Raw genomic sequence first — 27,636 nt, 5'->3', positions numbered from 1 at the left:
GCCGCTATACTCGAAGCCCTACAAATCGCAAGCCAAAACACAACCCTAATTGTGGGCAACTTCAATGCTCAACACGTGCAATGGGGACACACAACAACATCCAGGAAAGGCACGGCCCTAATGAATTTTATCCAGCAAAGAGGGCTAACCAATACACGGACCTCATGCAACCTACCAGGATAGGCAACAGCGTGAGCAGGGACACGTGCCCAGACCTCACGATAGGCAAAAACCTCCCAGACTTAAGCTGGAGCAACACCAGACAAAATCTGGGAAGTGACCATTATATCATAACGTTTAAAATCGCCATTGGCAATCTCAAACACAAACCCAGAAAAAACAGAATTACTGACTGGGACAAACTTAGGCTGATCCGTGACCAAAATCAGGAACCGATCGCAGACCTAGAACAGTGGACACAAACCCTCCTATCGGATGTGGGAAAGGCCACTAAAGAACTAGTACATGACCTAGGCGTAAATACGATTGACAGCCGACTTACACGCATGTAGGAGGCAAGGAAAAGCCTAGAAAAAAGATGGCTTAGGCAAAAATATAACAAAAAGTTTAGAAACAGGATAGTCACACTCATGGAAGAAATTAGCCACCACTCCGCAGAACTCGCGAGACAGCAGTGGAGCCATATCTGCGAAAATGTAAATGGCAATCTAGGCACGAGAGAGACATGGAATCTTCTGCGGCATCTCCTTGATCCGGAATCGAACAAAGCTACGACTAAAAAAAAAATCCCCAAAATTTTAAACATAGACCCAGGCATGGCTCAAGATATTATAAACACGCTACAGCAGAAGTACTTCTGCACAACCCGGGAGACGAAGTCCCTACCCGATTATACAGGACAACCTAACTCCATCCTGGACGCTAACATAACAATGGCGGAAATCAGAGCAGCCCTCCTTAAGATACGCACGACATACGCTCTGGGAGAGGACGGCATTAACAATAAGACACTCAGAAACCTAGACGACGCTTCTATCACAGCCCTCACGAACTTTGCGAACGAGTGTTGGAGGGAGAGAAAACTCCCAGCGTCTTGGAAACATGCCATCGTTAAATTCATCCCAAAACCGGGCAAAAAGCTCGTGCTCGAAAGCCTCAGAACTATTTCACTTACTTCTGGCATCGGAAAACTTATAGAGCACATCATACTAGACAGACTGAAATCCCACATGCACAGAGAGAATTTATATCCAAACACTATGGTCGGCTTTAGATCACATTTATCAGCACAGGATACGATGCTCAGACTAGCAAACGAAGTCCTATCTCAGGAGCAAGAAAGGAGCACAAGGGCAATTCTAGCTCAAGATTTAACCAAAGCATTTGATTACGTCAAAAACAAAGCAATCCTAGATTCTCCTTCACCATTGAATGTAGGCAAAAGAACTACATCAAGGACTTTCTCTCTGATAGAACGGCTAAAATTCAAATTGGCACAATCAAATCCAACATCTTCAGTTTAGGAGACAGGAACGCCGCAAGGGTCTGTCCTGTCCTCCTTCTTGTTCAATATAACCCTCATCAAAATGGCACACGAACTCGCCGAAATCTCAGACCTAGAACACTCTTTGTACGCGGACGATATCACCCTTTGGACCATCAAGGGTAGTATCAGCACGATACAAGATACGCTACAACAAGCGGCAGATGTAGTAGTGGAGGAGGCACAAGCCGCGGGACTAGCGTGTTCTCCCCAAAAAACCGAAGTCCTCATCCTACATCCAAAGCGTCAAAGAATGAATAAACCTGAGGTCAAAATCTACGTGGAAGGGGCAGCCATCCCAGAAGCGGAAACACTAAGAATATTGGGAATGCTGATACAGTCAAACCAAAAAAATGACACACTAATTAAGAAACTGAGAAACACCGTCAACCAAATCTCCATCCTCATCAGACACATCACGAATAGGCGAGGAGGAGTTAAAGAAGCCGAGACCAGGAAACTAATCCAAGCCTTCGTTCTTAGCAGAGTCATCAACTCTACACCATACGTCACCATCACAGTCATAGAAAGAGACGACCTGGATGCTGTAATTAGACAATCCTGCAAAATTGCGCTCAACCTCCCCCGTCATACCCTAAATGAAAAACTACTACAGTTAGGAATTCATAACAGCTTAGCGGAAATGATGGAAGCACGCCTCACCGCACAATACGAAAGGCTATCAGGCACTGAAACGTGACGTTTCATCCTAAAGAAGGCAGGAATACAATATGAAGGAATCCGTGCACACTGCTTGCCAATTCCAAGACACATGCACGAACACTTAATATCCATCCTCAGCCCAAAAACATGCATCCACACTACGATACGGGCAGAAGAAAGGCTAGGGCACAAAAACTTCCCGAAAGATTTTCAGTTCAGAAAGACACGGTGCATATGGACGTGGCAGAACATGAGGACAGAGACGCCTTTTCCCTGGCAGTTGTCGATCATCGAGGTTCTCCCCTCGCATCGGCGACAATCTATAAAACAAAATTTTCGGAGGAGGCCGAAGAAGCTGCCATAGCTTTAGCCATTACCTCCACCAGTGCCAAATACATCATCAGCTACTCTAAAACCGCAATTCAAAATTTTGCCAAAGGAAGGGCCCACTCCGCAACCATCAAAATATTACAAAAAATCTCCAATAACCGCCAGATCACATTGATCTGGGTCCCCGCCCAATCGGGCCATCATGAAAACGAGGCAGCACACCAATTTGCCCGAGGATTCGTAGTTAACCGAGAAGTGCGCTGCCCCGAGCTCAGGTCGGCCAAGGAGCGAATGACGACCTACAAAGAAATTACTACCAACTTCAAGAAAAAAAGACAAATCTTCCCAGAACCACATAGATCTCTAAGTAAAACACAAGTCAGCTAGCGGCAGCTCCAAACAGAAACTTTCTTTAATCCGTACATGTACTCTATATGGTTCCCAGAGCAGTTTAGCCCCGTCTGTTCTCTCTGTGGACACCATAAGGCAGACACACCACATATCCTATACTCATGTAATCAAGACAAGCCGTCGAACAGTCTGCAGCTCTCTACCCAATCGCAGTGGGAGGCCGCGCTGCTCAGCTCGGACCCGGAGGTTCAACTCTGAGTCACGAAGCGGGCCGAAGAGGTCGCCGAACGACATCGTCGGTCGGCCTAGAAGAGGAGCCCACCGCGGGGAGGGGAGCGTCACCCCAACCCGTGCCTAAAACCTCTTCTTTAATAAAGTTTACCTCCTCCTCCTCCTTCCACAAAACGAAACTAAAGAATTTTTGCTAGAGGATATTTGTGAAGCAGCGTCCTTTAGCATCCTAGGCACATCACATCTTTGTTGAGACCCCTTTCACAGCCCCTTTAACGTTACACCTATCATTTTTCCTTCCATGGCTCGCAGTGTTGTCCTTAACTTAAGCTGAACCCTTTTCATTAGCCTCCACGTTTCTGCCCCGTATACGTGAGTACCGGCAAGATAGAGCTCTTATACACTTTTCTTTTGAGGGATATTGGTAAACTGACATTCATGATCTGAGAAAACCTGCCATATCCGCTCCACCCCATTCTTATCCTTCTGGTTATTTCCCTCACATGCTCTGGATCAGGTGTCACTACCTGCCCTTAGCAGATGTATTACTTTACCACTTCCAACACCTCACTACCATTTGTGAACTGCTGTTTCCTTGCTAGACTGTTGAACATTACTTTGGTTTTCTGCATGTTAATTTTTAGACCCATCGTTTTGTTCTAACTCATTGATCATGATTTGCAGTTCACCTCCTGAGTGACTCAGCAAGGCAGTGTCATCAGCGAATCGCAGATTATTTAGATATTCTCCATTAACTCTTATCGCCAACTGTTCCCAATTCAGGCCTCGGAATACCTTCTGTACATATATGCAGTGAACAGCACTGGCGAGATCATGTCTCCTTGCCTGACGCCCTTCCTTATTGGAATTTTATTGCAGACTTTATGGAGGACTACGGTAGCTATGCAGCTGCTATATATATCTTCTAGTATTTTGGCATAAGGTTCTTCTACACCCCCGATTCCAAATCGCATAAAAGCACTTCAGTGTCCCCTCTTGCTATCATTTCTAGCATTTTAATTAAAGCACCATCACTCACTGGAGTGCCAGTGGTAACCAGCACTGTAGTAAAGAACAGCATTTTAATCAAAATGCTGGTTCAATCAAGGTTCTCCTCATAGACGTTTGTACAGATGTACACACCTATGCAAATGCATGCAATTTTACCGTATGGCCAGATCCTTGCTCATTGCAAAGACTGTTAAATTGTTACACCCAAATATTGCACAAAGACTACATATGAAGTTGGACTAGACTGTCATATAGAACACTTCAGACTTCATCTGTTTGTCTCACACAAGCAACTGATGGTATTACATTATTGCCAGCAAAGGACTGCACCAGCCTCTTCTGGCATCGCACAGTGCTGGTCAGACTGATATTACATCAGTCCCTACAGGTGATATGTCCTATTCTGCTTAACCATGCAAGCACTATAATTAGGTGTGGGAGTTACATTGTTTAACTTCAAATACAAGACCTCTGTGATATTTACAACCAAACATGCCGACGGCTTAGGCTTGTTGGCCTAAATGTATGGAGTAATACACACAGACAATATGTGTGATAATACAAACAACCTCTTTATTTCAGTGGGGACCAAGGGCTTTTGTGGTACCAATGAAAAAAAAATAGCATGATGCAAACAGTTTACATGAGGACAGGAGCTTCACCGAGCTCCACCAAAACAACTTCACTTCTGGTTTCCACATCTTGCTCACTGACAACTTGAACATCCTGCCCAACTGGGTGAATGTACTGCTCTTTGGCAATGTTCATGCCTTGTTGAGAAATGATCTCCATAGCTTCCTCACTAGAGACGATCTGAATCCCATCATCTCCAACCACTTGAATGGCACCTTCACCAACAATGTGCATGCCCTCTTTGCCTATAACCTCAACTCCATCCTCTCCAACCACTTGAATGGCACCTTCACCAACAATCTGCATGCCCTCTTTGCCTATAACCTGAACTCCATCCTCTCCAACAACTTCGATGGCGTCTTCACCAACAACCATGGTTTCATCCAACATCTCAATAGCAGCGGAGTCCCCAGAGCCAACCATTTCAAGGTTCTGCTGCTTGACCACAACAGCATTGTGAACAGTCCTGAGGTGCTTCTTGAGATCAAAGATGGACACACAACCCTTTTTGCAAAAGGGGCAAGCAGTCTTGAATCTGCGTGTGTGCATGACAACCTGATGGGTACGGCAGCCCACGTACGACTGAAAGCATCGGTCACAGTGCTTGCATTTGTACTTCTCATTGGTGTGTTTGCGGAGGTGCTGTGACAAGGCCAGCTTGGATCCCAGCTTGCGCTGGCAGTAACTGCACTGCAACGATTCACCCTCACTAGATGGGTGGTGGAATGCCATGTGTGCTTGCTGGCTGCTCAAATACTTGAACCGGATGCCGCAAATGTCACAGCCAAGAGGCCAGTGCTCCATGCGTGCATTGTCAACCTGCCGAGGACGCTTGGCATGATGATGCTGCTGCTTATGAAACGTGAGACCTTGGGGTGCACTGAAGCGCTTGCCGCACTCAGTGCATTCATATGGCGTCTTGCCTGAGTGGCGCAGCTGATGGTTTTCCAGGTAACCCTGAGTTTCAAACAGCTGGCCACAAACTGAGCAAGTGAAGCCCCATTTCTCCTGGTGAGCTGAAAGATGCTTATCAAAGCGCTCCTTGATGAAGAAAATGCGTGAGCAAAGGTGGCAGTGCAGCTTCTGGTGCAGGTGGCGCCGTGCATGGTGGGCTGTCAACTCAAACCGGAACACAAAACCACGATTGCAGACCTCGCATGTGAATGGATAGGTGCCTGTGTGGCTGTAGACGTGGCGACGGATGGTGCGCTCACTGTAGGAGCTGAAACCACATTCTTCGCATTGGAAGTTGTGTATCAGCCCCAAACCTGCCACTTCTTCTTCTGAAAGCTTTGACCGGTGGCTCATGACCAGGTGCTGCTGCAGGTGGCGCTCAAAGTAGAAGCGCTTGGAGCAGTGGGTGCAAGCGAATGGCAGTAGGCGAGCATGCACAGCCTCTTCATGCCGTTTAAGAAACTGCTTGGCTGTGAAAATCTTTGGGCACTGGGTGCAGGGGAAACGACGACGCTCCACTTGCGTGTTGTGCTTGCGGGTGTGAATGTAAAGGCTGGCCTTGCCTCGAAATCGAGATGGGCACAGTCCACATGCATATGGTTTGACATTGGGGTCGCGATGGTGCTGCTGCAAATGCCGAACCAAAGTCTTGCGATGGGTCAGCACCTCACTGCAGAGATTGCAGTGGTAATCCTTGAATCCCGGTGACGTCAGGCTAGGAGTTACTTTGACAATGTGACTGCTGCTGTGTGCTTCGTATTCTTCTTCATTGGAGAACACAAGGGTGCAACGCTTGCAAGCGTGCACACCTGCACTGGGATGTGCGTCACTTACATGACAGCACACTTCCCGAAAACTCAAGCCCGCACAGTCCTTGCACAGTGAGCAGCGGAATTTTTCATCAGCTTCCCTGTCAGGGTCTTTTTCAACTCCAGTGAATGAAGAGATGTCAACGGGATACATGTCAAGCTTCTCAGCATGATGCTTCGACACATGCTGCCGGTAGAAGTGGCCAGTCAGATACACTTCAGAGCAGAACTCACAGAAGAAAATTTCTTCTTCGGTGGGAGCTGAGTATGAGTGTCTCTCTGAGCAGGAGGGTTCCTCCAAGGCTTCCTGAAAGTCAAGTGTGTGCTCAGTCTGCATCCCTGCTCCTCCTGTAAGTTGCTGTGGTACACGCACCTTCCTTACATGTGGCTTTGCTTTGTGGCCCAACAGCTCCCTCTTGGTGATAAAGCCTTTCTTGCACTCTGAGCAACGAAACGGAAGCCGGCTGCGGGGCAAGTGTGACCACATGTGGCGTACCAGGCTGAATTTGCTGGGGAACTTCTTGCTGCAATGCTTGCATGCCTCCAACATGTCATGCACCACTGCCTGGTGCTTCTGCAGCTCCGATTCAAAATGGAATGACATTGCGCAGTGGCAGCAACAGAACGTGCCTACCTCGTCGCCGTCTGACCCTGCCCCTTCGCCAGCACCAGTGTCGTCATCGAACGGCGAACCCGGTCGTGACTCAATCGACGCATCGCTGTCGTCTTCAACACTACCATTAGCCGCCGCTGGGGTCATTACCACAGATTTCGCAGCAGCAGGTTTCGCAGCAGCAGGTTTCGCAGCAGCAGGTTTCGCAGCAGCAGGTTTCGCAGCAGCAGGCTTCACAGCCGCAGTCTTTGCAGCAGTGGCGGCGAGTCTCACCACTGCTGGTTTCACGATCGCAGAAGCCGCCGCCATAGGTGACGCCGCTGCAGGAACAATCGCTGCTCGGAGCTGCGCCGACGAATTCTTTGCTCCACTGGCAGGTTGAACACCTCTGCCGGTTGTTGTTATCCTCAAGTCGCTGTCTTCATTTTCTTCCTCGTCATCCAAGTCGATGGCCATTGGAAACTGAGAATTCAATGACGCTGGCGGCGGCAGTGGTAGATGCGGAAGCTTTTTTAGGAGACTAACCGTCTTATTGGGCCGTGGGATCTGTGGAGGCTCGGCGCCATCCTTAGCAAGCGAGATGCGGATGAAGCACTGCGGGCTGCCATCGACGAGCGGAGACGAGACGCGAAACTTCTGGCTTACCATACGGGCGAACTCTTCGGTGAACTTGGCCTTTTGGGTGGGCTGTCCTTTGCTGAAGGCGCCAAACACAAGAGACAGTGAGCCGCCCTTGGGGATGCCTTGCGGAAACACGAGCTCCGCTGTGAACGGGTCAATGTCGAAGTCGAGGTAGATGAAAGTCCGATGCTCGTTACTTGCCATCGTGATGCGCGCGCGTGGACACAGCAAGCCCGCGCGGCTTTGTAGCAGACGGAAGCGCGACACGAACGAGCGGTCCGACTTCAGATATCCACACGTGCACACGGAAATGCTTTGGCGCGAGCGTTGTTTGCGACGCACATTTTTTGGGGTTGGGACGCGCCTCCGAGACGCTAACTTGTCCGTTATCACAGCGGTGCTTATAACCACTACAACTTCAAACAAGCACGCGCGGGACTGTTGATGGATGATCACAGCGAGAGCACTCAAAATACTGGACACATAAGAGCTGTTAGCTTGCGCCAGTCAGAAACATTCATTTAGGAATATTGCGTCAACCGTTTGCGCTTATCCCTCTTGTCGTTTGTAAGTACTGGATTGGATCGATTTCAAAAGACTAGCTATGCAAAACGTAAACAAAAGCAGATACTCGAATTTTTGTTATAATTAAAAATGAGCAGTTGTTGTATTTGAAAGCAATAAAAAGTATAATCGGTAATTTTCTAGCTTGTGGAAGCAGGGGCAAGGAATGTTTAGCCGATGTAACTGATGCAGCAGCTTATGGCTATCATCGAGCTAGCAGCCGATAGTCATTCCAGACCGCACTACCGATGCTACCGGCTCTTTTCTGCCAATGATTCTGCTAGCTTGAGTACTGCAGCTAGAGGCACCGTTTAAAGGTCTCTAAACGTTGGCGATAGCTGCCAGAGCTATCGAGCCAAGCTGTCGAGTGCTTGGAGCCAAGTGTTCAGTTTTAGGAGTGTTTGGCGGAACAGGCAGGATCACTACATTTCTAAAAGAGAATGATCCCGTGGAAGTTGGGCGTATATTTCACTGTTTCGCTAATGTCACTGCTGGTTCTGCCTTCCCAATCTCAGGTTGGAGTCTGCTCATATGTTGTTTTCCTGACGTAACTGTTGCACTCCTCTCTGTCTCAATCAGCATGCCAGCGAATCCGTCGATGCCAAGGTCTCGGAGTTCTTCAGGTCCGGTCATACTAACAACTGGGCAGTTCTTGTGTGCACATCGAGATTTTGGTTCAACTACCGGCACGTCGCGAACGTGCTTTCCATCTACCGAAGCGTCAAGCGTTTCGGCATTCCTGACAGGTAACATGACGCGTGAACTTACAGAATATAATAAATGGCATTGCTACGTCTGTTTAGAAATTTGTAACTGATTTCACCCCCTTGTACTTTTTTAGCCAGATAATACTAATGATCGCTGACGATATGCCCTGCAACCTTCGGAATCCAAAGCCGGCCACTGTATTCAACAATGCTCACCACCACATCAACGTGTATGGCGACAATGTAGAGGTTGATTACAGGGGATACGAGGTAAGAGCGTACTCGTACACGCTCATGATCAACTTGGCATGTAGTGTCTTTGTGAATTCATCTAGTTTGGAATACCTAGTCGAAACGCCAGAGACTCTCCACAACATGAATGCGGTACAAAATAAAGATTACTGGCAAAATGGTGTGAGAATCGGCTTGTGCCTGTTCCCTTTTGCAATGTTTCACAGGTAACTGTGGAAAACTTCATCCGTATCCTCACGGGGCGCTTGCCTGCCAACACTCCGCGCTCCAAGCGGCTTCTCACTGATGAATACAGCAACATTCTCATTTACATGACGGGTAGGTGCCAGTCTATTTGTCATAAGTATGTACTGTTGAAAAGGGAAACCTGTAATGAATTCTGTTGCTGCTGTAGCAGTGCTTGTGGCACTGCTCTACTGACAACATAACAGTACAGACAACTCTAGTAAACTGCATCTTTGTTTTGACACTTTTTGCAATTTTTTTCTCCCAGGCCACTTGTTTGCTTGTGGTCACACTTCCGACAAAAACTGAAATTGAGGTCTGCTTTGTACAGTAGTGCGTTTGGCATTAGTACTTGCCTGATTCATGTGGTAGAGATGAATAACCATGGTTTCCTGCTAGTGAGCTGTCAGAATAGGTAGCACAGTCAGCCAAGAGAACTGGTGTTGCTGTATGCCAGGAAAGGACAGCACCCACTGAGACCAGTAGCGTGCTTGCTGATTTTATTATTTTTGCAGATGACAACATCAGATTGTCCCATGGGCCAATCTTACAATTGACAGTGGTTTTCAGTTTATGCCGTATGAATCACAGGAGTGGATTTATGGGGGGAGCACCCCCAAATGCGAAATTTTCTTTTAGGAAAAATTTCACTGTTGCACTAGTATCCTCCATGGGCCTCCTTTGTTATGATGAAGACAGTGCAAGAAATGTGTCATGCAAGTAGAACCACCCCTTCCATCTGCTCCCTTCAAGATTTACCCATTAATCCACTCTTGGTGGGGGAGCCAGGCAAGTACTGATTACTGAAGCCACTGTATAAAGCATTCAGTGAGACTTCTTATGCTAGTTGGCTTATTGGTGCAGTTCGAGCTGCCTGAAAATAATGCTAATTAAGAATGAAATACATACAACTTGAACAGATGCAGATTTCCAACTTAATTTTGGTAAACCTGAGGAGGCAACTTTATAGCACACAAATTGTATCGCACAAAAGGGGCAACATAGTCGTAAAACCACCCATGGTGGTGGCTCAGTGGCTAAGGTGTTCCCCTGAGCACGGAACACAGGATCCATTTCAGCTGTGGCGGCCACATTTTGATGAGAACAAAGAATGAAAATGCCCTGTGTTGTGCAATGTTTGCACATACTAAAAAACCTAAGAAGGTCAAAATTAATTTGAAGCCCTCTGGTGCGCTGTCTTGCATAGCCCTAGTGCAGCTTTTGAGACATTAAGCCGCATATGCTATATCAGCAACAATCGCCAGATTTCTCTGGTGCTGAACCAATAATCAAATGTGATCATTACATGCCTTTTTTGTAAGTGAGCCATCTTACCCATAATACTGATCCGGGTTATACACTTTTTGTTAGCTGCTGCAGTGGCTCGGTGGTTTGGCACTCGGCTGCTGACCTAAAAAACGCAGGTTCTATCCCTGCCATGGCATTCGCATTTCAGTGGAGGCGAAATGCTAGAGGCCCATGTACTGTGCAATGTCGGTACACGCTAAAGAACCCCAGGCAGTCGAAATACACGTAGGTCTTCACATCGGCATCACTCATAGCCTGAGACACATTGGGATGTTAAACGCCATAAAACCAAACCAAACACTTTGTGAGATATGAGAACTACGTATGGTTCTCATATCTCGCCATTAGCTTCAGTTTGCGGTTGCAAAATTCATGTTGTTGCAATTTTACTCTGCTATTGTGATCTGGGTGCCAATCCAACATGGTTTAGTACCGGAATAGCGTGCTCATTAGATAGTTCGTCTGTGTGATGTAATTCACATGGTATATAATGGTCTTGTCTGGTTTTCCAAAATAAAGTTGCAAGTCTGCATCTGTCTGTGTTGTGTGTGCTTCTTCATGTGCCTTCATTTTTTGTGCAGTTTGAACTTAGTGCTGCATAAAGCAGACCTCATGATGCAAACTTTCTGCAAAAGTTCAGCACAAAACAAGCTGGCAGTGCTAGAAGTAGTATCAAAATGATGCAGTTAACTGTTGCACATTGGTAGAATGCATATCATGTGTGGAGGTGTCTGTGGATCTTCAGAAACCCTGAAATTCGGAAGAAAAAAAAACTTAGAAGCACCCTCTGCTGCATCAGATTTTTTTGTTGTTCCTATTTTTTAAATATCTTAATGATGCAAGTTGATCTATCTAGCCAATATGGGCTGTTGTGGCTGTCATGATGTTTGCAATCTGAGCTCTTTGATCATACCAGTTGGGAAACTTCGCTTCAAAACGTGACTCATACCGGTGGCCACTTCGTGGAGGTTACTGCCTACGAGCTAGGCTGTCATACCAGCTTTGCAGATGGTATGATAAAAAAACTGCTTGCAGTAGCACAGAAACTGTGATAATGCGTGTGCCCCCAGGAAGGCAGTTGAAGTGGCAAGATTGTGCTTCAAATACTAATGGAATGATTACCTTGCAGAATCAGTGTAAGCATATGACTCGTATGACCAGTGCACGAGGTTTGTGAGGTAGAAACTTTTATTTTTACCATTTTTTCTTTTGGCCTGATTAAGACCTGCTATAATCACCTGCTACACAGGATGAAGGCCATAGCATCATTTCCAGCCTTGGATACCACCGCAATATGGCACGTTGTATCAAGCATTCTATTACTTTGAGGAGGTTTTTGCAATCACATTCTAGACTGTTTTATAGTTGACCCAATTTGAAGAAATTTCAGTTGAAACTTTAGCTTGGGGGTATATGCTACAGTTCTTCATGAACAGTGCCTGAAAATAGGGCAGCATCCATTATGCTTTTGTGCGCCCTAAACAGCCTTGTTTTGGTACCTGCTTCAGGCCATGGCGGCGATGGATTCCTGAAGTTTCAGGACTCTGAAGAAGTAACCAACGTCGAGTTGGCTGATGCATTCGAGCAGATGTGGCAAAAACGAAGGTAGGTTTTTGCCTCCTCATTCCAGATTTTTATGCACATGAACTTCTCTGTTTTAAGTGAAAAGAAAAACTTTGAGCACACTGTAGCTGCAAAAATTAGGCACACTGTTTTACAAATTAAAAAAAGTGTTATGAGGAATTCATACATTTTCAAAAAAATGTTCTGCTAGCTGTTGCAGTCAGTTAGTCAAATGCTGGAGGGCTGCACTGTTGGTCTTGAGTCTGTGCGTGGCAAAAGTTTGCATATTGGTCTAACTTACAAAGATGGCATGTTTCATTTAATGGGGCTATGAAACACCTTCTGATGGGAGTACATAAACTCACTTGCTCAATCACTACATCCTCTCGTCATGAACACTTGAGCCAAATAACGCGCTTCTATGTGCTGCAGAGAACCCACAATTGCATACGAAAATTGGTGAGCCCTTTCCAGTGACATGCTTGCGCCTTCCTCCAGCTCACGCTCCTGCCCATTTCTGTACAGAGATGGCTATTGGTTAGATTCTTTCAGACGTCAGGCAGCTACCATGGCCGCAGCCAGTCAGCCGCTTCGGCAGCCAGCGGAGGAGTGCCAACCTTTGTGCATTCAAAAAGTGGAGAGTGAAGAGGGAGAGGCGCGAAGACGCTGAAATTCAAAATTTGACTACAGATAACTCAGCTTCTGCATGAGAGAAGAAATTCAGTTATAAATTATTTAGCTGTTGTCAGTGAATACCAAGTTGTGATCCATCTACAGTAATGTCTCATGCATCATTACAAAGAAGGAAACATGCAACCAAATTTGGCGCCTGTTCTCCTTTATAAATATGCTTTCCTTAAATGCATGCTTGACATCTGTGTGGACATGTGGCTGCATTCTGGCTACATTGGTCTCAGTAGGTGTTGATTTGGTTGTCAGGTGCTGTCATCGCCACACTTGGGCCGTTGTAAATAAACTTGGCGAGCGTTGCCCAGAATAGAGAAACAGCCACTCTGTCACCATCATGGCGGAGTGGATCTCTTGAGAAAAAAAGACAAAGTGATGAGGTAGAACAGTTACTGGAGGTATGCAAAATTTTTAATGAAAATGTTGCACGGTGTCAAAAGAAATCTTAATGGTGGAATCCACAATGGCATTACTGCAAAACTGTTGGCTTGTTTTTCTTCAATCCTGGCAGTGCATTAAATCCAAAATGCCCATGGCAGGAATGTGTTTTGAATATTGTGCACCTGACAGTGGTCCTGCATTAGCATTTGACTTGACGCATCCAAATTTTCACAGCTGTTACTGCTACCTGTATGCTCAAGTGTTCACAGTATACGGAGTTTTATATGCTTCCCTGAAAGCATAGAAAGAAACAGCTTTCAGAATTAGTCTGTATTTGACAGAAATTGTATGTTTGGTTGGGCCACCTGCCACGGTGGCTCGGTAGTTGAGGCACTCAGCTACTGAATCGGAGAACCCGGGTTCGATCTCGGCCAAGGCAGCTGCGTTTCTTGTTTCGCAAAAGGCGCCCATGTGCTGTAGGATGTTAGCACATGTTAAAGAACACCAGGTGGCCTAAATTCATCTCAAGCCCTCCATAACGGCGGCAGTTTACAATTTTTCTGGTTCCTTAGGACACACTACAACTAAGTTGAAACTTGTTGCATATCTCTAGCAGCTTAAAGGTTAATTAACTTTATGAATTAGTCGTACATGAAGTAAAAGGTGCTCCTGTCTGCTCTGAGTAACAGCCAATGATGCTGTTTCAGTTTCATTCCTCTAACATGTGGCAGTTTCTTTTCTTTTAAACATTTAGTCCTCAGATTACCTTACACAGGATGCTGTGTGTAATGATGCTGAGCCACAGTTGCTGTGCTGTCTAAGCCAGCACATCATTTAGCTTGCGCTCTTTTTATACATGCTTCCTGCGTACTGGCATTCACAACTGAAGAGGTTCAGCAGCACTAGAGAATCAGAGACAGCAAAGTTTTTCTGTGTTGCAATCAGCTGTACATTGTCATTGGGTCTCTTTGCCATAGTACTTTCTTTTTTGCATGTGTGTACGTCATTGTGTGTGCACTCAAAACTCCACCATGCACTTGATATGCATGCATGTTATAATGCCAAGGTTTAGCATGATTTCACAGTGACAGCGGCATTAAATTGTCTTTTGCTTACCTGGATGGAGTATAGCAGTGTTTCTGAATGCTTGTATGCTTGCAGGTACCATGAGATTTTCTTCATGATAGACACATGCCAGGCAGAGTCCATGTTCAAGCGCTTTTACTCACCAAACATCCTCGCTGTAGCCAGTAGCAAGATTGGTGAAGACTCCCTCTCGGTGAGCTTGCTGATGGCAAACATTTTTTTTCTTTTGACTATGAGCCATCACTTGAAAGTGGCTTAGCTTTTTACTAACAAACAAGCTGTGAGTGACTAGCTTGCAAAGTGGGCTTTTGTGCTAGTCACAATGCTGATGTTTCTTGTTCACTAGCACGTATCCCTAGCCTATGGTGCATTAGGTCATAGTCACGATGAATTTGGACAAAATAGGAAGGTAACAAGGCACATTAGGAGCACATTTATTGCTGTGACATTTAAACAACGTTACTAGGCTGAGGATTGATCTCTCTCCCTCTGCGGAAGAGCTCAGGAGAGAGGCTTACCTGTCGTCATCTGTTGCCCATCGAAAAGTCAAGTGGGCAGGGGGTAATCTTTGTTACCAACAGCATGAAGCCCAGGGCCGATTGGAGAGCTCTGGGGAGTGGTTGTTCCTCTCATGTAAGGTGATGAGTTAGCCCTCCTATCCCTAGCAGGCGTGCTTTTGTAATGATGTGGGGGTGTCAAGAAGTGGGTGGAGATGTGGGTGTGTGCACTGCCTCGTGGTGCTTTCATATTGGTTCTAGCTTGTGGAGGAAAGGGTACTGATGTGCTTCACGGTGCTTCAGCAAATATTTTTGGACAACCGCTTGCAACTTATGTGTGGTCTGGCTTGGTCATGCACATGATGACAATGCTCTTTGTCTTTTTTATCTTCAACACTTTAGCACTAGATAGCACTGAAGACTTATCCAGTAATGCAAGTTCAGATACTCTTGCAAAGTTGATGAAGCAGAGTGTTGAGAGGGAACGTCAGCTACTAAGCATACTGTATTTTCAATATGTAGAGTGAACAAGCAGAGATGGAATTGAATGAAGCATGCTCAGCTGTTTTAGCTGAATTCAAACTTGTTCTAGAAGAAATGAAAGCACGTGACATCTGTGTGTAACTTCATATTAGCAATTGTGTAATGCAGCCACAGACTTCACATATCACTCTCTACACGGCAGTGTGAAAGTGAAGTTGAAACATCATAGCTTCTTTTGTTCACTTATGCTGATGCAGGATAGAAACTTTGAGAGTCTGATTAGTAACTGGACATTATGCAGCAAGAAAAACTGCAACCCAGAGAGAGCAGCCACACTTTGCTCATGCACTTAGCATTCTGTGTATCTGTGCGCTTGTTTGTCTTTTTTGTTTCATGTTACTTCTTTGTGACTGCTTATTGCCTACTGATTCCAGCAGTCACAGTGTGAGTCGTTTAAGTTGTGCTGTGCCATTGCTTCCATTGCTTGCAGCACCATGGCGACCCGACTATAGGAGTGTATGTAATCGACCGGTACACTTATTATGCACTCATGTTCCTTGAAGAGGTCACCACAAACAACACCAAGACAATGGCCCAGTTTGTAAGTGCTGCATTAATTGGTGCTCCTTAGCTGCTTGCCACAAGAAGCAAACTGCAGTATAATTGTGTATCGAGTAAGCTTTTGTGAAAACAAAGAAATCTTGCATGAAATTTCGCTATGAAACAACCCTGCATTTTAATTACAAAATTTATATCTGAGGATGTGTTCAAGTCGACAAGCTTTTTGGTCATTTAAACATAGTATGACATGCATGACATACACCCCCTTGTGTAGGTGTGGGATGTAGATTTTGTGCACCGCTAAATTTAGGCAACTATTTCTGTGTCTGGCACAAAGCTAGATGTCAAAAGCCCATTGAGCATGTTTGCATTGATATAATATTTTGAACAGATAATGTTGTTGGAGCTTTATTTTGATGACCCATTAGATATTCTGGCAGGCAACTGACAAAGCAAATTTGGTGGCCTGGTGACATTGCATTGTGTCATGCATCATGGCATTACTCATTTCTGAAGGAATTTTGGCACTTCTTAAGTATATAAATATATTGCACAATTTTGTCTTCTGTATTGAATTCAACCACATTCCTTATTTTTGTACAACTAAAGCCCCTTGATGGACTCAAAATAGAAAGCCAAATAACAAAAACCTTTTGTTTTGGCGACAGCATATGGCATGCACCATGTTCTTCCTAAATTGGCTTGCAGACACTGGTGTGTTTTTCAGAACAAAAAACATTGTTTTGCAAGAATTAGAGGTAACAACCAGAGTTGGGAGTGTTTTGAATTGCCACATCGATACAGCTTCTCATGTTTTTTTATTGTTTTACACATTGGTACTAGCAACAACTGTAAACTGTAGTAAAGATTCGTATTGGAAACAGTCTTGTTCTTTGCTTTAAATAATGTTTGGCTAGCATCTTATGGTGATTTTTTAGATATTTTTCTTTTAATATGCCTTTTTTTTCCCAACCAAGCAATTTTGGATCAGATGGTTGTAATATAGCTAAAAAATTGCAAAAAATGGTAGCATTGCTTTTACTTTGTTGAGCATTACGTTTGCATCTTGCATTAATTGCCACCTTTAGCATTGTAAATAATACCAAGCTACTCATGTTAAAACCAAGTGGGCATTTAAAGAGGACGTGAACACCCCTTGAGCTTGCAGAGTTGCTGCTTGCAACGGGTACACTGTGCACCATAGATATTTCAGGCAAGTTACAGTCCTCTGTGGCATGTAGCACTTGCAGGTAGGCCACATAAATAATGTGCTACTCCTTTTTTCCTTTTCTATGGCTCTTGTATCATGGTCTCATGACATGATACTGCAGCCTGCCTTGGGGCACGGAGCTTGGCATCTGTACTAAGTTTCACTCTTGTTCAAGGTAATGGTAGGAGCCAGGTTGTCATGAACAGTGGGATTATCTATGGCCTTGGCAAGCAGGGTAATGCTCCTTGAGGCAGAAGTCAAGGGAAAATAGAAGGGAATTTGAGTTGAGAGAAGTGGTGAAAGCAAAATAGTGTATAGTCAATTTATTCTCGTATATTGGGCATTACAGAAAAATTATTTCTGGAAAATATCGTTCGAAATGTAGTTTGCTAGACCAGCAGCTTAGGCTTGTTGGTTTTGCATCTTGAGGCTAACAGTGCAGAAATCATTAGTAAGAGAGGTACGTGCATCGAGCAGTGCCAAAGATTTCACTTGAAAAGGGTTATAAATTGTTAACATGGTACATTTCTCTAGCAAGAACAGGGTAGTCGTTTTCTGTCAAATGCCCTTCTCAGATATATTATTACCTGCAAGGGTCGGTCAGTTTTGTCTGTTTTTACTGTAAAGAACATGTCTAGACAAGAATTTTTGCTCGATTCAGTATCATGCAATAAGCGATCAACCAGTGCTCATTGCGTATACTTCTCCATCCTTGTCTTTGGTATTTGCACTGTTAACTTCAAGATCATCTGAAAGGCATCCTGCAGTCTTCAAGGTGTCTCCTGTGATTGACAAGGGTGTGGTTTAGGCCCAGTTAATTTTGATGTGGTGATTGACTGATCGATCGATGTTGGTGACCGACAGATCGATGGTGTTGATCTTGAAGTCTTCTGATGGTTCGGTGATCTGGCGACACGTTGCGGAACAGACTGGACAACTTCTTCGGGACACCAGCTCTTTATTGTACGGGTGCTCACAGGCGACCTGCCCTCCGATCTCCAATCTCCCGTTCGCGCCAAAAACTCGCCCTTAAATCCCTTCGCCCAGCATTCTGGGGACCCTTTTTGTAACCAATAGGAAATGCGCTTCTCAGAGCCAATCAGGAGAATTTCGTTCAAACTGAAGGAGCCAATAGCACGCCGGTGCTCATGTTGTTGTTGTCGCGCGGGCACCGCGCGAATTCCACGAAGACGTTGCGCATTTCCACTTGGTTACAGCACAGAGACACAAAATCACTAAAAACGCCAGCGGAAGCTCAGGGGAACCGAACACCCAGTCCGAACCACGCACACTGCCCTGGTTGCGCTCCCCAATTCTGCTGCCTGCTCCGAGGTGTCCAGCCCGTCCCGCGGCCGGTTCGCCGTTGAAAGCAATAAATTTACACGCGACCCCCTCTCGAAACCCAAGGGGTCCGCGCGTCGGCCGCGTCTTGCGGCCGAGTGCGACTTTACAAGGACGGGCCTCCTATTACTGCCGGTTAACCGTCGTTGCCGCCATCTGCCGCGTTTGTCTCAAAACAAACCCTATTCGGCGGCGCCTGGATGGCGGCTTCTCGAGGAGCCCCAAAAACAGCTAACACACATCAACCAAGGGGGCCAAGCCATTGGCTTCGGGTGTGCGCGCGATCGGTCCCTGAACAACAGCTCGACAACTTAACTCCTCCTTACCGAGAATGTTGTGCGTACACTCGCTGTACGCACAACACAAAGCGCGTTACAACAATGAAAAAGTGTGAAGGGACGTACGAACCAAAATATACGGAAAAGCACATCGATAATACACACAACTACCACATCTAACAAAAGCAGCTTAAGTCTTAACAATGGTCCCGACAGTTTTCGTACAAACATATACACGCAAATTGCAAGACACACTTTCGAGGCATTCGTACAGTGCGATGAAGAAATATGTCAAGGCATTGAATCGCGGTCCCAACTTACCCCGTTTAACTTGAAGCATACCAATGCAGCGAATTACACCGACGTGCCACACTACACGAGGAATAATGAATCAAAGTCAATCACGCGCACACACACATCAAGGCAGGGCCCTGTCCTGCAAGCACTTAGTCCGCCATGTCGGTCGCTACCACACATGAGTTAGCTCTTGCACTTGAGTACCATGCTGCAACAGGGGCACTCCTTTCTCTTTCTTTCAGCTTCCAATGTCGCTATCCAGCCTCGAAAGAGCATCTGAACTGGAGGACATAACTGTCCAGCCGCTTTCTCTCTCTAACCTTAGCTGGGCCCATCCATTTGGGTTGCGTCTTACTGTGCTGGCCTGTATCCAGGACTACATCCCCATTGGTGAGCTCTCGTACGGACGCAGCATTTTCTCTGTCCTCGTGAAGCGCGCTTTCACTCTCTGCCCTTATCGTTCTATCAGCCAACTCAAAAGCGTCCTTCTGTACTGTGCTCAGCCCCTCGAAAACATCGGGGGTCAGTAACGCGTCTACTCCCTCAGCCAGCTCATCAGTAACGGCACAGAGTTTGAAAGTTTGCGGGTTCGAGCTGCCGTCTCTCGTGACCAAACTCAGGGGAACATACATGAGATCAGCCGGGACCGTGTGGCCGAACGCGCCGCGCAGTCGCACCTTTCCCGCGCCTTGCGCTTTGACGTTATCGGAGACAATCTCCTTCCTCAATACCGTTATGTCTGCACCTGAGTCCAGGCAAGCCTTGAACGAGCGCACACCAGAGATCAGCTCCACCCAAGTCAGTCTGGAGTCCTGCGCTGGCTCACTTGTCCCGATCTCTGTCTCCGCCTCCAGCTCACATGCGGCCCTCGCTGTCAATCTCGACGACAGCTGGGGCTCTCCGCCTGACTCCTGACCTGCCGCTCCTTTTGATGTAGTCTGCGGACAGTTCCGCTGCATATGACCGAAGTCCCCGCAGCCAAAGCATTTCACTGCAGGTCGGCGTTCGTTTTTTTGCTCGCCGCCCCATGTCTGGCAGCCTGCCTCTCGTGGCTGGCCATAAACTTCATTCAGCGCGTCAATCGTTCTCGGGCAGTGCACGACTCTGCTCTCCTCAAACTTTTCCACAAGCTGAGCAATCTTTGTGGGCTTAAACCACTCTCCTCTTTCGTGTTGCAGAACATATGCGCGCAGCTCGTCTGACATCATCTGTTTGGCGCGGTCCGCGACCAACAACTGGCTCAAATCCTCTAGCGTCGCGACATTTCGGCTACGCAGGTAATAATCCAACAAACTTTCCAGCTTAGTCACGAACTGACCCCAGCTTTCCTTGCCCTTACGGTATGCATAGAGCCTGCGCTTGTACTCTTCGGGGGTTAGTTTCAGCTCGGTGAGCACCAGCTCTCTGATCTCTGTATAAGGGAGCACCCGATCGTCCGACTTGTTGGCGACCAGAGTGCGGCTCCTCTCATTTAGAAAAGGAAGTATGACCTGGCCAGAAATGCTATCAGGGATTGAACAGCTCCGGAGCATACTTTCCGCTGTCTTAAACCATGCAGGCACAAGTTCATCAGATTCGGGCATCGGTGCGAGGACTGCCCTCAGATCGTCCGCGTACTGCCCTAATTTTGTCCTACCGCCTCGACCTGCACCCTCGATGGTTCTAGCTTCAATTTCGAGTCACTTCAACTCGACCTCCAGTCTCAGCTTCTCTATCTCCAGCTCTCGTTCTCTGACTCGCATGGCAGCGTCACTGCTGCCCGTGGCTGCTCTGCCCTGCCCCTCCTCTGGAGCGCACTGCTCTTCCAAGTTAGATACGTTCTGTGGGCTTCCAGCCCCTGATTCCAATCCCCCAGATTCATCTACCCGTTGAGATTGCGACCGTGTGGTGACCGACATGATTGACCCGTAGCAAGCAGGAAGAGGGCCCACCTGAATTCCTCCGTCGCTGTCGTCCCGCGTCGACCCTGAAGGATGGTGTCCCGCTTGGACCGCACAGGGCGCCGGTACGAACCGGCTCAAGAGTCACCTTGCGCTGTCACCTGGAAGTGTTCTTATAGACGCGTCCCTTACTGTCTCGGACGCCTGCACCGAAGGGGTGTTGTCTTGCCGCAGCCGCAGACGCCGCCTCGTCCTTTCCAACGGCTGCAGCACTCTCTTGCTCGGAGATCTCTCGTTTCCTCCTCGTTGCTTCGCAGATTTGCACCAGTCTTTGTCCAAGACTCTCCTCAACTGCCGTCCCCTCTTCGACTCCAACAGCTCCGGAGGCTTCGTACCAGGATGTCGCCTCTCTTCGCTCCCACCAGCCTCCGAAGCCCGTCACCAGGAGCTCACTTGCTTCCTCCGCAACGGCACCCACTTCTCGCGATGATCAGCCGCAGCAGCGGGGCCTCTCACCAGGGTGTCGCCCTCCGCTGGTGTCCCATAGTGCCCATGTCCGTGTCAGCTCCGCAGAAAGCCGCCGGAATCATCCTGCCGACTGCGCCAGTTAATTTTGATTGATGTTGGGTGTTGGTGATTGACTGATCGATCGATGTTGGTGACCGACAGATCGATGGTGTTGATCTTGAAGTCTTCTGATGGTTCGGTGATCCGGCGACACGTTGCGGAACAGACTGGACAACTTCTTCGGGACACCAGCTCTTTATTGTACGGGCGCTCACAGGCGACCTGCCCTCCGATCTCCAATCTCCCGTTCGCGCCAAAAACTCGCCCTTAAATCCCTTCGCCCAGCATTCTGGGGACCCTTTTTGTAACCAATAGGAAATGTGCTTCTCAGAGCCAATCAGGAGAATTTCGTTCAAACTGAAGGAGCCAATAGCACGCCGGTGCTCACGTTGTTGTTGTCGCGCGGGCACCGCGCGAATTCCACGAAGATGTTGCGCATTTCCGCTTGGTTACAGCACAGAGACACAAAATCACTAAAAACGCCAGCGGAAGCTGAGGGAAACCGAACACCCAGTCCGAACCACGCACACTGCCCTGGTCGCGCTCCCCAATTCTGCTGCCTGCTCCGAGGCGTCCGGCCCGTCCCGCGGCCGGTTCGCCGTTGAAAGCAATAAATTTACACGCGACCCCCTCTCGAAACCCCAGGGGTCCGCGCGTCGGCCGCGTCTTGCGGCCGAGTGCGACTTTACAAGGACGGGCCTCCTATTACTGCCGGTTAACTGTCGTTGCCGCCATCTGCCGCGTTTGTCTCAAAACAAACCCTATTCGGCGGCGCCTGGATGGCGGCTTCTCGAGGAGCCCCAAAAACAGCTAACACACATCAACCAAGGGGGCCAAGCCACCGGCTTCGGGTGCGCGCGCGATCGGTCCCTGAGCAACAGCTCGACAACTTAACTGGCCCATTTAAATGAAGCAGAGACCATGTCTACTATAGTGCATCTTGTGCTAATGAGCATATAGCACTTGGTGAGAAGCTCCAGAGCTTTTCTGGGTATTCCTGGTATATTTCTGCACTGAAGGGTTTACTAGCTTGGAATTTCACTTCAACAAAAATTCTGTTTTAATAAAGGAGGACCAAATGTGTTAAAGGTAATAAACCTTTAAACAGTCATTTTATGTATGTCTTCAGTTTCCAATAACCATTCAGCATCATTGGGAAAGAGCCACCCAAAATTTTCTGTCTGCATACATCTCTGTTGTGAGGAGAAAGGGCTTCCACATGCTCCTGAGCTGGGTATTCTTTTCCTACCTCAAATTCTAATCATTTTTATTTTAATAGTGCCCTACAGTAGTGTCATATGGCGTAGCAGTTGATACTACCTATGATAACTCAGCAAAAGGCATATGTGATAATGTGCCGCCATGGTGGCTCAGTGGTTATGGCACTCGGCTGCTGACTCGAAAGATGCGGGTTTGATCCCGGCCACGGCGGTCGAATTTTGATGGAGGCGAAATTCTAGAGACCCGTGCACTGTGCGATGTTGGTGCACGTTAAAGAACCCCAGGTGGTTGAAATTTCCGGAGCCCTTCACTACGGCGTCCCACATAGCCTGAGTAGATTTGGGAGGTTAAACCCCCATAAACCAAACCAAACCAGCATACATGATACTGTTTCTTGTAATGAGCTGTCGTGCTCTATTGCTCGCATTCTTTTCTTCACAATCAGGAGCACCTGTTTTTACTGCATTTTTGGATTTATCATAGGTCAGGAGCACTGATTAAGTATTACATTTGCACATATTCTATGTTGCTGCCAGAGAGTTAATAATGCAGTTAAGTTGCTGTTTGGCATTGTGATCCTCGCCACATATGCTGGCTGCATTCTTTCTGCAGCTCCGTGTTTGCCCCAAGTCAGTGTGCATATCAACAGCAGTCTCACGCAAAGACCTGTTTACCCGTAACCTGGACCAAGTACCGCTGACGGATTTCTTTGGGAGTGTGCGCAATGTAGAGCTCACTCGCCACAAGGTCACGCTGCGACCTCTCTTGGCACCAAGTCAAGCCGTGTGAGTGCAGCTGCTCACTTTTACTGTGTAACTGATATCGCACGCACAATTTTTTCTTATCCTGGTGTTGACATATGCTGTCTGATCTCGCAGTTTTATCATTTAAACAGTATCTTGTGACTTGCGACTCAAGAACAGATGGGAGTAACAAGAAGAACTAAGCTTTTTTTGTCTGCTGTCAGTGAATGAAATGGGGGTGTCATTACTAGAACTAGTTAATCTTATTGCATTGAATCTGATACCGACCATTTGCAGTGGCTTAGTGTCTGGCGTTTGGTTGCTGATCCCAAGGTCGTGGGTTTAATCCCAGCCGTGGCGGCATAGTTCAGTGTAGGCGAAATACAAAAACACCTGTGTACTCTGCGATGTCAGTATAGATTATAGAACCCAGGTGGTCCAAGTTAATTTGGAGCACTACTATGTCTCTCATAGGAGTTGTAGCTTTTGAGTCACTTTGGGACGTTAAACTCCACAATTTACAATTGGCAATTCTGAATCTGATGTACAATCTGCTGCTATACATCCTAGTGCACACCACTGTCATCTGTGATTCGTGTCTTCAGTTCCTCAAGATGTAGTGGTTGAGGTGGTATGTCTGTGGTATCCTTCATGGAAGAGCAGAGAAAAAGGTTATGTATGCAATGTTTACGCTATGGTGCTTAATGTACTAAACTCATCGAGAGCTGAATGCACTGTGTTGGTTTTTGCTTTACTTGACATTTGCAAATGTGGCCTTTACTAGAATCAAGGCTACACAGCCAACCTTACCCTCCCCTCCCAGCTTCCATCATGCTTCCCCCACCCTCTGAATGCTAGAAGAGCCGAGCATGCTGGCGCTGCGAATTTTCTCCTGCAGGCCTGTGATTAAATGTATCTATATTCTATCTCACAAGTAGTTTGCAGCACTGCGGAAGCTACAGAGATTTGAGCCAGTCAGAGTGGCACATGCTGCATAAATGTGTTCCTCCGAGGCCCTCATCCCATGAATGGGGAGGAAAGAGCGCCATTGTGCAGCTGCTCATGCTTGGCGGGCACCATGTTTGTGAATGGTGGCGCACCACTTCACAGTAGGCCTCTACAGTGCTGTGTTCTTGCAGTCTTTCTCTGCTAATTTGAGCAGTGAATGAAACGCTTCCTGTACTTAAAAAAAAAGTCTGAACTACCTTTCCAATTACTGCAACAGTTGTTTGAAAAATAATAGTAGTTCAACAGCGTTCAAATATTTGAGGGGCTGTTTGTTGTGTTCCTGAAGCCCTGATTGGATGAGACAGCTGTTGGTTCCACAGTGCTGCAAACTATTTATGAGATGGAGTATTAGTACACATAAAGCATAGCAAACATAGCATAGCATAGGCCATTATCTGTAGTTTCTGGAAGCAATTAGACAATGTATGGCATTGCTTGTAGGGTCCCTTTACAGGTGATTACTACATAGCACAAATGCAACGTTCAGCAAAAACTTTTCTCTCTGTTGCCTGTTTTGAGATAAACGTTCTCTTAAAACAATATTTACTACATGTGAAGGTATAATGGCTGTAAATTACCTGAAAATTCTAGAAGCTGAATCAGCTGATGCTCTTTTAACGATACGAAATACATTTGTACGTCTTTGCCAGTGATCATGTGACCAGAAAATCACCATCTGACTTGGTGCGCATCAAGTACCTCTTTAAGGTTTTTCAAATGTCACCTAATCGTGAAAATATAATGGTTTCAAATACTGTAATAATATATCTCTGACTGCTTACGGTATGTGTATGCAAGATTGGTAAGTGAAAATAATGAAATTTGATTAAATGTTAGAGGTATGCAAAAATTATGAAAGCTGCTAAGTTTCAGAGCTAACCGCCATTGTAGCTTTCACTGTGGCAACCTTGCTGCAGGTGTTTTTCGTGCTGTGAACAAGACATGTGAAATCTGAAATGCTCGCGGGAGGAGTGCGCGTGTTTTGAACATCCTGTGCTTGGCAGTGGCTGCAGTCTTTTTCTTGTCGAGGTTTGCACTTTTCCTTGTGAGCATGGATAAAACGTGCAGAGTAAAACTTTCTTTTAACAAATACCATCATTAGCACTTTCATTTGACACTCTGCAGTGGATCGGGGTTTTTTTTTTCATATAGGTGGTGCATTAGATTTTAAATTATGTAAAATTGCTGCAATACTTTTTTTTTTTAGTCTAGTTGACCACCAACAGTGCTCCTTTAATTGTATTTCCATAACTTGTACAAGCTGTCCCTTATACTCTTGGGTCATGCTAGCTGGGACATTGTATATGTACAATATTGTTCTGGGTTTGATGTTACACTTTTGCTACATTTTACTCTCCATTTGCACAGTTAGGCAGTGGCATTATGGAAAGTCCCAGCATTTCAATTAGAAGTACTCCTGCTGTTAAACTACCCATCTTTTTCTAGAAACTTTTGCTCAGATGTGTTTTTTTGATGACATTCTTAACAATGGGGAGAACAACTGTAAATTATGTCTACCTTTATAGTGCCAAATTTTGTGTATGTTGCTGTCTTGTGTTATGGCCACAAAATTACTTACGCTGTATGTGTGCTCTCTGTCAGTTTATAGCCATTGTTTCATTGGCTCAATACCCTTCCTGCTACAAGCTGGCACTGCTCACCAACCCTTCCCCAAGACTGTTCATCATCTTTGTCATAGCTCTCTATGCACCATATGACATCACTGTTTATTCTCTTTCAGAGGCAAGCAGCCTAAGAACACCATTCTCACCCAGAAGCAAGAATGGCATAAAATCGGCCAGTTTTCCTTTCTCTCATAGTACTGTCACAAACTTACGGGTGGGTAAAAGATAAGACGTGCCTGTTGTGATGACAGTGAAACGGCATTAATGTTTCGTTGTATATTCACACATTGTAAATAAGCACTGCTACTCTTTGCTTTTACTTAATATTTAATAAAAATATTGAACCACGATATTTGGTCATAATCATTCCTTGTCCTGTTACCCTTCATACTTTTGTACTGAGGAAGACCTTATTAGCGCAATAGCTACGAAGTTCCCATTCTGCAGAAAATCCGGCATCAGCATTGTGAGCAAAAAAGCAGGTGGCCCACCTGCCACCTAAGTCATGTGACCTTGTGATGTCATCAAAACCTGCCTACCTGATTGTGAGCAAACTGCCCACCATGGCAGGTGGCAGGTGGCAGTTAAATTAATGATGGGTCATGAGAGGTTGCTCAGGGAAAGCAACCTGTGGCCAGGAGTGATATGAGGACTCCCTGCGATCAGTGAATGTAAAGTAGAGAATGACATGTAAAATGACACGCGAAATGATACACAAAGAGGACCTCAGGGTCCCGCAGAGATACATTAAAGCTGTCGTGCCATACCCTTAAGGTGAAGCTTTTGTGTCCCCTAAAGTTTTTGGTTGTGCACACCAATAATGTGCACATCCAATAAGGCGTTTTAGTGTTGCAAGCAGAAAATTAAACGCATAAAAAGGAAACTAAGAGTGTAATACCTAATGCCTGTATAATACCGTACATGAAACAAGTGTTCATTTTATTTATGTACCAAACAAAAAAAACGTGGTGTTCCACCCAAATTCATGAAATGAACTAACCAATTTTCAGAAGTGTATAACTAGTCTTAAACCTTTCCTTGCCTATAGACCATCTGACATAAGTGTCTGATAAATTTGCGTTCTGCAAAGTTTTAAAAAGTCACGACAAGATAACAATACCGAAGCCTACCCTGATTGAAGACTACAATGTTGGCATGTTGGGTGTGGATAATTCAGACCAGCTCATTAGCTACTCCAATGTGTTAATGAAGCGCGTGCGATGGCAGAAAGCGTTACCTTTCCTACCTTTCAACTGTAGTGACATTGCTGGTGTAAACAGCTTCATCCTCTTTCAAGCCCATCGTGAAGCTCACCTACATTCCTGAATTGGCTTTAAGTTCCCAATACGATTTGCTGCATTTAGACTATGGCTTCTCGAGCAGATTTTTTACTTTGACCGTGTTGAATGAAGCCACATCCCTCCTGCACCTC

The 27,636-nt window shown here is 46.2% G+C and overlaps 2 protein-coding genes across 2 annotated transcripts; one reads left to right on the top strand and one right to left on the bottom strand.

Moving 5' to 3' along the window:
- Nucleotides 1-4,641: 4,641 nt before the first annotated feature.
- Nucleotides 4,642-8,287, bottom strand: LOC144114603 (uncharacterized). The gene has a single exon (XM_077648456.1). The coding sequence runs from the start codon at nucleotides 7,922-7,924 to the stop codon at nucleotides 4,730-4,732; it is 3,195 nt and encodes a 1,064-aa protein (XP_077504582.1). The 5' UTR covers nucleotides 7,925-8,287; the 3' UTR covers nucleotides 4,642-4,729.
- Nucleotides 8,288-8,513: 226 nt separating this feature from the next.
- LOC144114602 (GPI-anchor transamidase-like) lies at nucleotides 8,514-26,556 on the top strand. The gene is made up of 9 exons (XM_077648455.1): nucleotides 8,514-8,799; nucleotides 8,864-9,030; nucleotides 9,126-9,261; nucleotides 9,450-9,561; nucleotides 12,285-12,381; nucleotides 14,569-14,686; nucleotides 15,964-16,074; nucleotides 23,441-23,613; nucleotides 26,321-26,556. The coding sequence occupies exons 1-9, from the start codon at nucleotides 8,725-8,727 to the stop codon at nucleotides 26,397-26,399; spliced, it is 1,068 nt and encodes a 355-aa protein (XP_077504581.1). The 5' UTR covers nucleotides 8,514-8,724; the 3' UTR covers nucleotides 26,400-26,556.
- Nucleotides 26,557-27,636: the final 1,080 nt, after the last annotated feature.

Source organism: Amblyomma americanum, chromosome 1 (assembly GCF_052857255.1).
Source record: "Amblyomma americanum isolate KBUSLIRL-KWMA chromosome 1, ASM5285725v1, whole genome shotgun sequence".
NCBI classification, from domain to species: Eukaryota; Metazoa; Arthropoda; class Arachnida; order Ixodida; family Ixodidae; genus Amblyomma; species Amblyomma americanum.
This window is presented reverse-complemented; position numbering and strand designations above follow the sequence as displayed.

Bases quoted from the DNA above. Each gene is read 5' to 3' on its own strand.
- LOC144114603 (XM_077648456.1), bottom strand. From the start codon at position 7,924: ATGGCAAGTAACGAGCATCGGACTTTCATCTACCTCGACTTCGACATT.
- LOC144114602 (XM_077648455.1), top strand. From the start codon at position 8,725: ATGATCCCGTGGAAGTTGGGCGTATATTTCACTGTTTCGCTAATGTCA. The intron at 9,031-9,125 runs GTAACATGACGC...GTACTTTTTTAG, and splicing joins CGTTTCGGCATTCCTGACAG to CCAGATAATACTAATGATCG. The intron at 12,382-14,568 runs GTAGGTTTTTGC...GTATGCTTGCAG, and splicing joins CAGATGTGGCAAAAACGAAG to GTACCATGAGATTTTCTTCA.